This window comes from Stegostoma tigrinum, chromosome 5, assembly GCF_030684315.1.
Source record: "Stegostoma tigrinum isolate sSteTig4 chromosome 5, sSteTig4.hap1, whole genome shotgun sequence".
NCBI classification, from domain to species: domain Eukaryota; kingdom Metazoa; phylum Chordata; class Chondrichthyes; order Orectolobiformes; family Stegostomatidae; genus Stegostoma; species Stegostoma tigrinum.
In genome coordinates this window covers 90,757,395-90,770,771 of record NC_081358.1, presented here as the reverse complement: position 1 = coordinate 90,770,771, position 13,377 = coordinate 90,757,395, and the positions used below count along the sequence as shown (strand labels likewise).

The 13,377-nt window shown below is 36.3% G+C and overlaps 1 protein-coding gene across 1 annotated transcript in view; it reads right to left on the bottom strand.

Annotated features, from left to right (window-relative positions):
• Window positions 1-13,377, bottom strand: part of tmem67 (transmembrane protein 67) — a 151,494-nt gene that overhangs the window by 38,044 nt on the left and 100,073 nt on the right. The window contains exons 17-21 of the mRNA XM_048529274.1: window positions 9,550-9,648; window positions 4,419-4,517; window positions 3,976-4,062; window positions 2,980-3,079; window positions 715-854 (exon numbers count right to left, since the gene is read on the bottom strand). Of these exons, the coding sequence (XP_048385231.1) occupies window positions 715-854; window positions 2,980-3,079; window positions 3,976-4,062; window positions 4,419-4,517; window positions 9,550-9,648 (525 nt within the window). The remainder of the gene's footprint in view (window positions 1-714; window positions 855-2,979; window positions 3,080-3,975; window positions 4,063-4,418; window positions 4,518-9,549; window positions 9,649-13,377) is intronic.

Genomic DNA, 13,377 nt, shown 5'->3' with positions numbered 1-13,377 from the left:
AAAGATACAAATGTTTATATGTTGAGTCATTACTGAATTAATAACTAACTGCTTTGCCTGAAAATGGTAGATGATCATAAATAGTAACAATTTGTACTTTGTCTTTGAAATCTGGGAAAAAGTACAAGACTGGAAAAAGACAAATTAAATCCCATAGAATGACAAAATATGCTCAGCAGATCTAGTAGCATCAGACAGAAGCAGAGTTAACCTTTGAGTTCAATAATACCTTTCTGCAGAACTATTCCAAAGTTCTGAAGAAGAGTCACTTTGGACCCAAAATGTTACCAATGTTTCTCTTCCTGTCTGATAGGGTAAGACATGCTTTGTTTTTCCAAGAACATTCAGTTTTTATTCCAGGTTTCCATCATGCTTAGCATATTTTTATTCAAGTATCAAACAATAATACCATCCCAATCATCCATTCAATTAAATACATATTCAAGCACGTACGTCCAATATCTCATTTCGCTGCCTATTTTGATTACCACCACGTACGTAATGGGATATAATCTAAATTGTTTGTACACCTTGCCCCTTCTGAGCTTGTGTCTTTTGTCCCCAACTTTTTGCGATAATAGCAATCTCAAATATATTATTCAGTAAAATTTATTTTAAATGAATTTAATTTTACTCTATTTAATATTAATTTTATTTCAATTTCTTCAATGCTCGTTTAAGTTCTTTTCCTCACTTATTTGATGTTAAACTTACTTTCAAAAAGAAAATAACAGCAATGATTTGAAAAATAGGATTAGTTTTCCTGATTGTTTGGATGTTATTCCATTCATTTGCTACAAAATATGTCCTCCAAATGCTAACAGGAGCTGGGGCAGTCTTTATATCACCTCCACCTATAAGCAATGAACAAACAATTTGATTCATATATGAATATAAGAAACTAAAATCCAAAACAGACACAGAATAGAAAATGCTGGAAATGCAATGTAAAATAATCACCTTCAAACAAAGGAGAGCCAGGTTTTCAAGCTCAATTATTGCATTTCATAATTCACTGGGGCCCCCTGTAATACTGTCATCAGAATATGAATTTTTAGAAACATCTGGTTGAGCCACACTTCTACTTTCCCTTACAGAAAATAATAGCTGAAGAAGTAAAGATCCTCTTTCTGTCTGTGTATAATGTTTTTGCCAGAATACAGTTCTGATGGAGGAGTAAATGAAACTTGAATTTGTTCTGTTTTAACATTTTTAAGGTAGGTGAATATAGTTGTTTTTCTAGCATTTTCTGCTTTTATTTGGGTCATCTACATAAATCACATTGTAAATTCATCACTTATTTCCATATGCAGGGCTTTCCTTTTACCAATGTACATATTCTTTCGATACTTTAATCTCTTTTCATCGTAAATAGATAACCTTTCATACTATCTAAAAGCATCCCACTTTTCTACTAATCCATTAGCAAGTTATTTAACTAATTGACCTGTCATCTTTTATCTTTCCTCATTCTCACTTTCCAACTTGACCAAACTGCTCATATTTAATTTTTATCTCTGTTATAAGATTATGTTGTAAAAAAGCAACATTTTTTTCACTTTGTAGGTTATCATTCTGTCTCTTCTTCAATACTGAATCGCATGAACATATGAATTTGAAGCAGGAGTAAGCCATTGGGCTCATTGAGCCTGCTCCATCTTTTGATAAGAAGACTGAAGAAGGTCATACTTGATTTGAAATGTTAACTCTGTTTCTCTTTCCACTGATATTGCCAAGACCAGCTGGGCTTCTCCAGCATTCTTTGTGTTTATTTCAAATTTCCAACATCTACCGTATTTTGCTTTTATTCAACTGTACACAGAAAACTGGAAGAGGTCTAATCAATGTCTTACTTCATCATAATTTCCTGTATTCTATCTCCATATTGGTGAAACCAGAACATTGTTTGCTTTATTAACAGCTCTTTTTATCTGTACTGCCATCTTTAATGACTTATACACATATACTCCAGGTGTCTCTGTTCCTGAAATTCTTTAGAATAATACCCTATTCTTTACACGTTTGTTCATAATCATTGTACCAAAGCACATCATCTCACACTTCTCCACATTGGACTATGTCTGCCAACTATTCATCTACTTCAATAATGTGTCAATGTGCTTTTAAAGTTCTATATAATCTTCTTACAATACTCTCAAGTTTTATGTCATCTGAAACTTTTTGAAATTGTCCCCTGCAAACCAGAAACTGGATTATATATCTCAAGAAATGCAAAGGTCTGAATACTAATCTATGGCGAACTCCACATAAACTGTCTTCAGGCTCAAAAAGTGTCCATTAGCCAATAATCGCTATTTCTAATCCTTCAGCCAATTTACTATCTATGTTATTTCTATCCCTTTTGATCTACAGTGTGGCACTATTTCAAACATCTTTTGGAAGTCCATGTTTATCGCATCAATGGTATTCCCCTCATCAAATGCTCAGCAAGTTAGTTAGACATGATTTTTCCTTAACAAGCCCATGGTGACTCTTCTGAATCAAAACACATTTTTCAACTTGATTGTTATATCTATATGAATAATAGTTTCCAGATATTTCCTCATCATTGGAGTTAAACCGATTGGTCTGCAATTGCTGATCCAATCTTTATAAACTTGTTTGAATAAGACAAACATAACATATAATTATAATTGCAAACATATAACTGAATTAATCAATTATATTTAAAATTAAGCTAATGAGTTCTCTGGTTATAAATTTCAGTACCGCAAGAAACTCTTTTCAGATGAAGAGAATAATCTCTGATTAGTAAACTGGAAAACATAACAGTAAGGGATTACAAAGTGTATGTTCTAGTCCTGTAAACATCTTCCAGTGGGTGATGTTCAGACCAAAATTTCATACTGTTTAAAATATTGAATCATAACAACAATAGTAATGCACAAAATAATTAATAAATCTGACAACATATTAAAACTGAATATTTGAAATGAAGATGACAAAATGCAACATTACCTGCAACGGACTTGATAATTTTACCCTTGGGCCTCTCCCAGTCAATGAAAAAGATATCCATAGTTAACTGTATTCCCAGTTGATGTAAAAGCTGAAGAAACTGAGAATTGACATCAAGAATAGTGAAAATAATAATAAATAATATCTGTACTGATGTCAAAAGAAATTGAACAGAGTAAACATGACTGTGTAATGAACAAGTATAGCACAGAAAACAAAGGATAACAGTAGTATCAGTTCAGGGATGGGATCTGGAATTGTAAAGATAATAAGTTAAGCAATAAATATACTTGATTAACTGCAGTGGATGTGTTCGTCATGGAATATATAGACCATTGCTTATTATAGAATCATAGAATGTTTAAAGCTTGCAATAACACTACATGGCCCACTTGTCACTCTCTGTAAGAGCAACTTATGTATTCCCACTTCCCACCCTTACCCCCCACCTGCAGATTTTTCTGACTAGGCGCTTTCCAGTTCCGTTTTGCAAGCCTGATTTTACCTGATACCATTACATTCTTGAGTAGTTAATTCCAAAACCTAATCACACATTGAGTTAAAGGATTTCTCATAATTGATCTTACGCAGCCATGTTCAATTTTAATGACACCATTTACATCCAAACAGATGATTTCTCATGGGTCCTTTCTAGGTTTAATGCTTGCTAACATTGTTGGCAGCTTCAACAAGAAACATGTTTTTGATGTAATGAACAATAATCTCCTACTCTGTGTATTTCTGATATATAAATGATGCATTTTTGAATCTGCATCTGTGTTCAAGGACAACGCATTCAAGATCCACATCTTCATTTACAAAATAGTTTATAGGGTCATTCCAGTCTAGCTCAGCAACCTCCTCTAGTCTTCTAGCTGAGTCTATGCTTTTTGTTGATCAGTGGTGGTTGGGAAAAGAACATCTGTTAAAATTCACTGACATGAGGATATATTGTAGTCCAAACCCAAAGATGACCAATATCCTTTATGCACATACCTTTAGGACAAATGCACTGATCACACAAGCAATAAAGTGTCCCTCTTGGCTAGGTGTGGGCAGAAAAACAGAAGCAATCCGCTGACCCTGAAGAAACAAGTAATTGCTAAGCAAGTATCAATATAGTTTTTAAAAAAATTTATCGGTGTTGGCATTGCTAGCCAGACAAGCATTTATTGCCCTTTCCCAGATATCCCTGAGACAGTGGTGGTGATGTAAGCAATAAACAGATGATGCACTGAACTTATGCCTAAAAATGAGTTAGATATGGTGTCTTTAGAAAAAATAAATATTAAATAAATATTAAGCTTACATTAAGTTTATTCAAAACACTCATAATTGGTGACAAATTGAAATAAATACTATTTGATGTGCATCATACATTATGTGATGATATTATAATTATAACACATTGTATTATAGTGCTATGTCTTTCGAGATACCTTGAAAAATATAAGCCAGTAAAGGCCTGTTCCAAATAATACAACAAAGAAGGCATTTGCCAAGTCTCCAGCATAAAACAGCAAGAACTTCAAGATTGTCTGTTTAAAAAAAAGAACATATTATTTTTAATTTTTGTCTCATTTCAGGCTATAACTAATCTGTAGCTACCATTTAAATAATAGTTCTGTAGCCTTGCCTTTACTCTATTTAGGTGTTTAATTTTTTTGTAGTTTATATCTTATCTATATCATAAAATTCAGTTCAATTCCTTGTCTGAAGGATTTGTGATATTAAATTTGCCTGGAAGTGTAATGTCCTTCTCCATTGTCATTCCATTTAACAGTTGTTGTGTCTGCTATTTAAATGATTTGCTTGAAAGCTGTTGCAGGGTTTTTAATTTTTTTTAATGCAGATACTTTTGTTATTTTATACAATTAGTAAAATTGTATTGATGTTAGTTTTTAAGCAAGTTTTAAAAATATTTTCTGTTTCAAATATTGTAATTATTTTTAATTGATGTATTCTGAAGATGTTACTAAAGCTTTGTGAGTATGTTTTATTTTAATAAAGAATCTTAATTCCTATCTTCTTATTTTATTTTTTTCTCAAAATTTCTTTAATTTCTACTAAGTAAATTTGGAAAACTTCCAAATATATCAGGATTATCCTCAAATTTCTGCTGAAAAAATATTTTAAAGATTGTTAAACTGCTTTAGAATTAGGACATTCTTGTATTTTTTTTGCCCAAGATATAGAAGACTGTTACTTTGTACTTTATTCCCTTCTACTTGATGATTTTTGCACCCTTTTACACTGCCGAGAATATGGATATGCTTCTCTGAGCATTTTGCATGATTCAACATTGGGAAAAGTATGGCGTCACACTGTTCTAATATCTTGAAGCAGTAATTTCAGTTGAATTACTGAAAGCATAGATTTAAATTTTTCTGCCTTCATTTTTTCACTCTTATTTGTCAAATTGTACCACTGCTTCAATGACTTTCTTAATGAGTGTCATTTTTTGCAAATAAAATCCGGTTTTTCTCAATAATTTCAACCAATTTTAATAATGTTTGTTTGATTAATACAGCAATATAACACTGCATTAGTGTCAGCTTAGAAATTTTTCTTCAATGTAAAAATTTTGACTCCTCCTATAACGGACTGAACTTACTTTAGATGTCCAATATTTATCACTGTATCCTGGACTATTATTTGGATTTTTTCTATGCAGCTCTGGTAAAATCTGCCTGGTCGACATGAGCTTTATCAATATTTTTTCACTATTCCTGGCTGTTTCAGGTTTCCAGGAGCTGTTACTACTTCTAGTTGCTACATTTGCAAGGTGTGACATGCCCTATGTATTCTGAAAGTATTGAATATTTCAAGCGAGACTTGTTTTTCAGACTTCTTTTCTCTTCACCTTGCACGTGACTTTTGATGAACTAAAGTATCACCACTGCTGACATATTTTACAAGACAGTGGTATTGGTACTATTTTGTATAATACAAGGATACAACAATAAAAGGGCAGAGATAAATTAGGCGTAAAAGTTTTAAACTGAAGGAGGACAAATTTTAGGGAGAAGTGATTTGGCTGAGGTGGACCAAACAGGACTGCTAAAGGATAATTCAGTGGTAAACCATTTGGAGGCACTAAAAGGGTGAGATCCTTAGAGTTCAAAGCACACATGTCCCCTCCGAAAATAAGAATGATACTCCCCCTGGGCACCCTTAGTTTTTTTAGAAAAATACAAGGTAAGATTAAACAGAAAAAGAGACCTTATGTTAGTCACAAAAAACTTAACACAGCAGACTGCCTGGAGAAACATAGAAAGTACAGGAATCAAGTTAAAAAATAAATAAGGAAATTAAAGAGGGTGCATAAAAAGTAGGAAGCAAGATAATGGAAAATCCACAGATGTTTTATCAGTATACAGAAAGCAAAAGGATAGTTAAAGAAATGGTGGAACCTATCAGAGATGAAGAAGAGTACCTGTGTGAAAATGCAGAGGATATGGGAAGAAATTTTTGTCTTTGAATTCACGAAAAAAGAAATGATTTGGATGTAGTCATCCAAGAGGAGCAGTATGAAATATTGGACAAAATAATCATAACAAGGCAGGAAGTATTAGAGGACTTGGAATCCTTAAAAGTGGATAATTTTTCATTGCCAGATAGATTCTTCCCTAGGATGTTAAAGGAGGTCAGGGAGGAAATAGCAGATGGTCTGAGGATTAGTTTCCAATCTTCACTCGACACAGGTGCAGTGCCAAAGGGTTGGAGGAAAGCTATTGTAATTCCATTGTTTTAAAAAAGTACAAAGGAAATGCCAAATAATTATAGACTAGTTAGTCTTACTTTGGTAGTAGACAAATTATTAGAATCAATCCTGAGAGATAAGATAAACTGTCATTTAGATTGTCATAGACTAATCAGGAAAAATCAGAATGGATTTGTTAAGGCCATTCTTTCAGGAAGTGACAAGGAGGATTAATGAGGATAGTGCAGGAATGTTGTCTACATGGGATTTAGTAAGGCATTCGGTCTCATATGGAAGACTGGTCAAAAAGATAAAAGCCAATGGGGTAAAGGATAATGTGGCAAATTGGATTCAAAGTTGGCTTAACGATAGAAAATAGAAGGTAATGCTCAATGTGAATAGAAAGTTGTTTCAAGTGGTGCTCCAAAGGGCTGGGTGTTGGGACTCCTGCTGTTTGTTTTATACATTAACAATTTGGACTTGAATGTGGGGGTGCAATTGGGAAATCTGCAGACAACACAAAAATTGTCATGTAGTGGCTAATGTAAAGGATAGAGAACTGTAGCAATGAAGACAGGCTGGAGGTGTTGGGTTGTTTTCCTTGGATCAGAGAAGGCTGAGGGGTGATATGATTGAGGTACAGTGTGCAACTGTACTGTTAGAGACAGGAGGAACCTATTTCCATTCGCAGACAGTTCAAAAATCAAGAATCATAGATTTAAGCTAAGTGGCAGAAGTGTTAGAGGGAATGTGAGGAAAAACTTTTTTTCGACAGACAGTGGTAGGTATCTGGAATTCTCTGAGTTGGCAGCAGAGGCAGAGACCCTAAACTCTTTCAAAAAGTACCTGGATCTGCACCTTAAGTACTGTAAGCTGCAGGGCTATGAGTCGTGTGCAGCAAGACGGAATTAAAGGGCACCTGTGTGTCTTTAGGTCCTCATGGACAAGATGAGCCAAATGACCTCGACTGTGCTGTATCATTTCCATGGTTCCACGGTTATACAGGTAAATGAAACCTTCAGACACCCATTGCTATCATCAACTTGTATAATGGCAGGCAAATAATGTCACCATTGCAGAACTCATAGGGAAGAAGTCTTGTTCACATTTCACAGGATGTGTCTTTGACATTTGATGGCTGAGCTTACCTTTTGATGTCACTAACTGTCAGACACTAACTGACTTATAAAACATAAACCACCACTCATCTACCCTAGCCGACTAGTTTATTTCAGGTTAAGGTTGTCCCCAAAGAGTAGGTTCCCTTTGAAATCAGTATTAAGCATGACAATCACAGAATTCAGGAGAAGATACTGGCTAATTTGGGATTTCTGCACCATAAGAAAACATATTGGAGGCCAAATTTCATTTAAAATTTGTTCATGGGATATGGGTTCACTAGCTAGGTTAGTATTTATTAACAGACAACTATGATGCTGGGATCTGGAGTCACATGTAGGTCAGACTGTTTAAACATAGCGGATTTCCTTCCCTAAACAACATTAGTGATCCAGGTAGGTTTTTATAATAATTGAAAACGTTTACACAGTTGACATTAAATTAGCTTTTTAATTCTAGACTTTTTAAAAATTGAATTCAACTTTCCCATTGTGGGATTTGTGATATGGAGCTGCCAATTTGGCACTGGGCTGGGCAAGGTCAGATATCACACAACACCAGGTTATAGTCCAACAGGATTATTTAAAAACACAAGTTTTAAGAGTCTGATTCCTTCAGCTGTTAGTGAGAGAGGTTGTATTAGACACAGAAACTAACCAAGCAGCTTCTATCTTCGTGTAACCTAACACCTTCTTCCCCGCTGTCAAGCACCTATCCAGTCTTTGTGTCATCTGCAAACTTATGTGTGATCCTACCCAGATTCTCATTTACATAATTTATGAATATAACAAATAATAAGGAATGCACAAGCTGCTTAGTATTTATGCAAGAATGTTATTGATTTGCATGCCACCCTCTCAGTTCAGTAATGATATGTGGCACTAAAGGAACATTAAAGGAGCAAACAAAATTTAAACTGAATTAGTGAAGATAATAAAAAAGTTAATTTCATTTTAAAGGTAATTTCCGAGACTTGACCTTCCATAAGGATATGCCCTAAATACACAGAACATCGAACAGTACGTGCCCTTTGGCTCACAATGTTGTGCAGAACTTTTACCCTAATCCTAAGGTCTATCTAACCTCCACCCCCACCATATACCATCATCCATATGCCTATCTAATAGCCGTTTAAATGCCTGTAATGATGCCGACTCCACTACTCTCTCCGGCAATGCTTTCCATGCCCCGACCACTCTCTGAATTAAGAGCCTACCTCTGATGTCTCCCCTATATCTACCTCCACTCACTTTAAAACTATGCCTCCTCATAGTAGCTACCTGCATCCTAGGAAAAAGTCTCTGGCTGTCTATCTATAGCTTCGATCATTTTGTACACCTCTATCAAGTCACCTCTCATCCTTCATCGTTCTAAAGAGAAAAGCCCATAAATAGAAAGCGGGACATAACACCAGCGCTTCGTCGGAGGCTCACTGATGATGTTACCTAGAATGTTGACGAAACGTCTGAAAACGAACCTTCCAGCTCAGCGAGCAAACTCACATCCAGAACCTCAACCTGAGCTACAAATCTTCTCAAAACTCGCTAGAAAAGCCCTAGTTCTCTCAACCTTTCCTCATAAGACCTTCCCTCCTTTCCAGACAACATCCTGGTAAATTTCCTCTGCACCTTTGCCAATGCTTCCACATATTAGAAAATTGGAATTTATTCACAAGTTCTCCAAATTCTACTATGTTTTCCCACGACAAGTACACAATAAAAAAAATCACTTCTTAAATGCATACTTACTGGAACATCAATCATTCTATATCCAATTCGTCTTCTCCAACTGGCTGTCTTCAATACAGAGTATATCACTGATAAACCACACAGGAAACCCAATGCGATCTAAAGCAGGAGAAAAGGTAACCATAAAACAATGACTTCAGTTTTTAATAGTTTATCCTACCTTCTACTTTGCATCATGCATTCACTCACCTGTCCTCGATCCCCAACTCCCCAATCACACTTTATCAACATATTTTTGATCACTGAGTTTGAGAGCAGATTTATCCAAATTGTAGAATCTGGATTTTTTATTACTGTAGTTGAGCAAGTGAGTTCCTCCTTTTCCATGTGCAAAACCTACCCCTCCGTTCTGCTTTATCTCCCTGTCAATTTCAGGTGGTCTGATCAAGACTATCAGATATGTTATTCAAGAGAAGTTGAACAACAGAAAAGGAACTTGAATTCACTACTTAACTAATCAGCCTCTCAAAAATCTCTTTTAAGTCAGCCTAACAAGTACAACAGTTTTTTTTAAATAAATGCTGCATTCTGAACAAAATGTTTCATAAAAGAAAAGTGGGTGGCATTGTGAGAATCTGCCCTTTTGACTCTTGAACTGAAGTTTTAATTTGGATAGTTAGTAGGAAAGACAGGACATCCTGCTGATAACCATAGTTACCAAAGAATTTCTAATATGCTTCCAAAAGGTCCAAATTATTTAAATTTAAATGTATTAACCGTCAGGTCTGATTAACCCGTGCATTTTGTGAATAAATTTTTTATTCAGATAATTTGATCAGTGTTTATTGGCAGCCAACAAAAGCAATTTGACAACTGATTCTGATATTATGGCAATCACTTCTAAATATTCCTTCCACAGCACGCACAAGAAAAACCGTACAAATGTGTGTTGGTTAGCAGTTAAAGTAGAGAGTGTTTATGTCAGACCCTAGAACCAGTGATGCTGAAGCAAAGAACTGCCCACTTCAAAACAGCACCAGTATCACATCAATTTCAATACAGTATTCCAAGTGTAAATATTGTGAAATAATTCTTCTCCTCATAATTATACTTAACTGTTCCATCAACAATGTTTTACCGATATAGTTGTTGGAGATCAGTCATCTCAACTCCAGGTCTATCAGGTTCCCTCTCAATCTTCAATGCTCCAAGAAAAACAACTAGAATGGATCCCCCGGCACTCCTCTGAGGATTCTGCAAGATTGAGCTGTCAATATCTGCCAAAAGAATCCTAATGTTTTATGACCCTTGACACCCAGAAATCCATGGTTTTAGTCTCACCTTTTTTCTTTCCTGGAATATATTTGCCTGTAGTCTCATTACTTCATCCTTGAATGCCTTCCACTGCTCTGGCAGTTTTATTTGCAAATGGCTGCTCTCAGGCCATTTGGGGGCAAAATAATAGAATCATACAATACAAAAGAGGCCCTTCGGTCCATCAAGTCTGCATCAATAAAACTACTCTAAAATCTGCACTAGTCCCACTTTCCAGTGCCTTCAGCATTGATTTTAGAGTAGTTTTATTGGTGCAGACTTGATGGACCAAAGGGTCTCTTTTGTATTGTATGATTCTATGATTTCATGTGCTCATCCAAATACGTTTTAAAGGTTGTGAAGTAACCCTCCTCAACAACGCTCCCAGGTTGTGCATTCAAGATTTCCACCACCCTCTGGGTGAAAAACAAATTCAAGTCCTTTCTAAACCTGTTGCCTTTCATCATAAGATTAAGCCCACATGTTATTGACTCCTTAACTAAGGGGAAAGCTACCTTTTTCCACTCTCTCCTTGCCCCTCATAATCTTATACACCTCAATCAGGTCCCCCTTCAGTTCTCTCTGCTCCAAACAAAGCAAACTGAGTGTATCCCGCCTCTCTTTATAGCTAAAATACTCCACCTCGGGCAACATCCAGGTGAATCTTCTCTGCATCTCCTCCAGTACAATCAGAGTTCTACTATTCTGTGATAACTAGAAATGTACTCCAGCTCTAGCCTAAACAAAATTTTGTATGGTTCCAACATAACCTCCTTGCTCTTATAATCCATGCCACAACCGGTAAGGACAAGTGTTCTCTCAGCTTTCTTAACGACCCAATTAATTTGTATCTGTGGACAAGAGCCCAAAGATCCCTCAGTTCCTATGAACTTCCTAAATCGCGCCATTCACGGAGTACTAGTTCTCTTGTTACTTTTGGATTTTGGATCCAACTTGTCATGTCACCCATGAATCTTATTGTATTGTGAATTATCTTAGTAAAATTAGCCTTTCCCAGTTTAGAACTTTCATTAGCCCATACTTATCCTTCATAGCTATCCTAAATATAATTGAGTTACAGCCACTATCTCCAGGTTTCTGCACCATAGATATGCCCTCAACCTGTCTGGGCTCATTTCTGAATGTTGGGTTAAGAACTGCCCTGATCTTTTTGAGATTTCTACATTGTGGCTAAAGAGATTCTTCAGGATGAAATTTATGAGCTTTGCTCACTCCCTACCTTGCACTTCAGAACTATCTCGGTAAATATTGGATGGTTAAAATCCCCTTCTATTACTGCTTTAATATTCTTATAGTCCCCTGAAATTTGATTACATGTTTGATTTTCTATGACTCCCTGACTGATTGGAAGCCAATATAAACACGCAAAAGTGTGTATGCCCCTTGTGTGCTTCTTACTTCTACCCACATGGCAAAATTTGATGATTCTTCCAAGATATCTTCGCTCCTCACTATCCTAAGAACAAAGAACAATGCAGCACAAGAACAGGTCCTGTGGCCTTTTGAGCCTGCGCAGTTACATTTTATCTTTCCTTATTAAAACTTATGGAATCAATATCCTTCTATTCCCTCCCTGTTCACGTATTCATCCAGGTAGTTCTTGAATGCTGCTATTGGATCTGCTTCCACCACCTCCTCTGCCAGCATGTTCCAGGCACTCACCATTCTTTGTGTGAAAAATCTTTCAAACTTCCCCCCTCTCCTCCTTGCACCTTGAACCTGTGTCCCCTAGTAATTGACCCCTCCACTCCACCCTTGGAAAAAGCATCATACATTCCACTCTACCATTGCCACTCACAATCTTATGAACTTCTGTCAGGTTGCCCCCTCAGCCTCCTGTGTTCCAGTGAAAAAATAACTCAGTCTATCCAACCTTTCTTCATAGCTAAAATCCCAATACCAGGCAACATCTTTCTCCAAATCATTCTGGTAGGCCAGTGACCAGAACTGTACCCAATTCTGCAAGAGTGGCCGAACTAAAGTTCTATAAAGCTGCAGCATAACTTGACCTAAGGATTCTGCCATTCAATGTAAAATTTCCACATGTACTCAACATTCCAAAATGCATCACTTCACATTTGGCTGGGTTAAATGCTATCTGCCATTTTTCTGCCCATGCCTCCAAATGATCTACATCATGCCATATCCTCTGACAATCCTCCTCAGTATCTGCAACACCACCAATTTTTGTATCATCTGCAAATGTACTAATGAGACCGTGTTTTCCTTTGAAACATTTATGTAGATCACGAACAGCAGAGTCCCTGCACCGACCCCTGTGGAACACCACTAGTCACCGTCCTCCATTTCCAAACGCTTCCTGCCACCAATACCCTCTGTTTCCTATGATTAGGCCAGTTCTGTATCCATTTTGCCAGCTCATCCCTGATACCATGTGACTTCACCTTTCGTAACAGTCTTTCATGTGGGACTTTGTCAAAGGCTTTACTGAAGTCCATGTAGACAACATCAACCATTTTTCCCTCATCAATGAATCTTTGTCAGCTCCTCAAAAATCACAATCAAGTTAGTGAGGCACGACTTGCCCCGCAA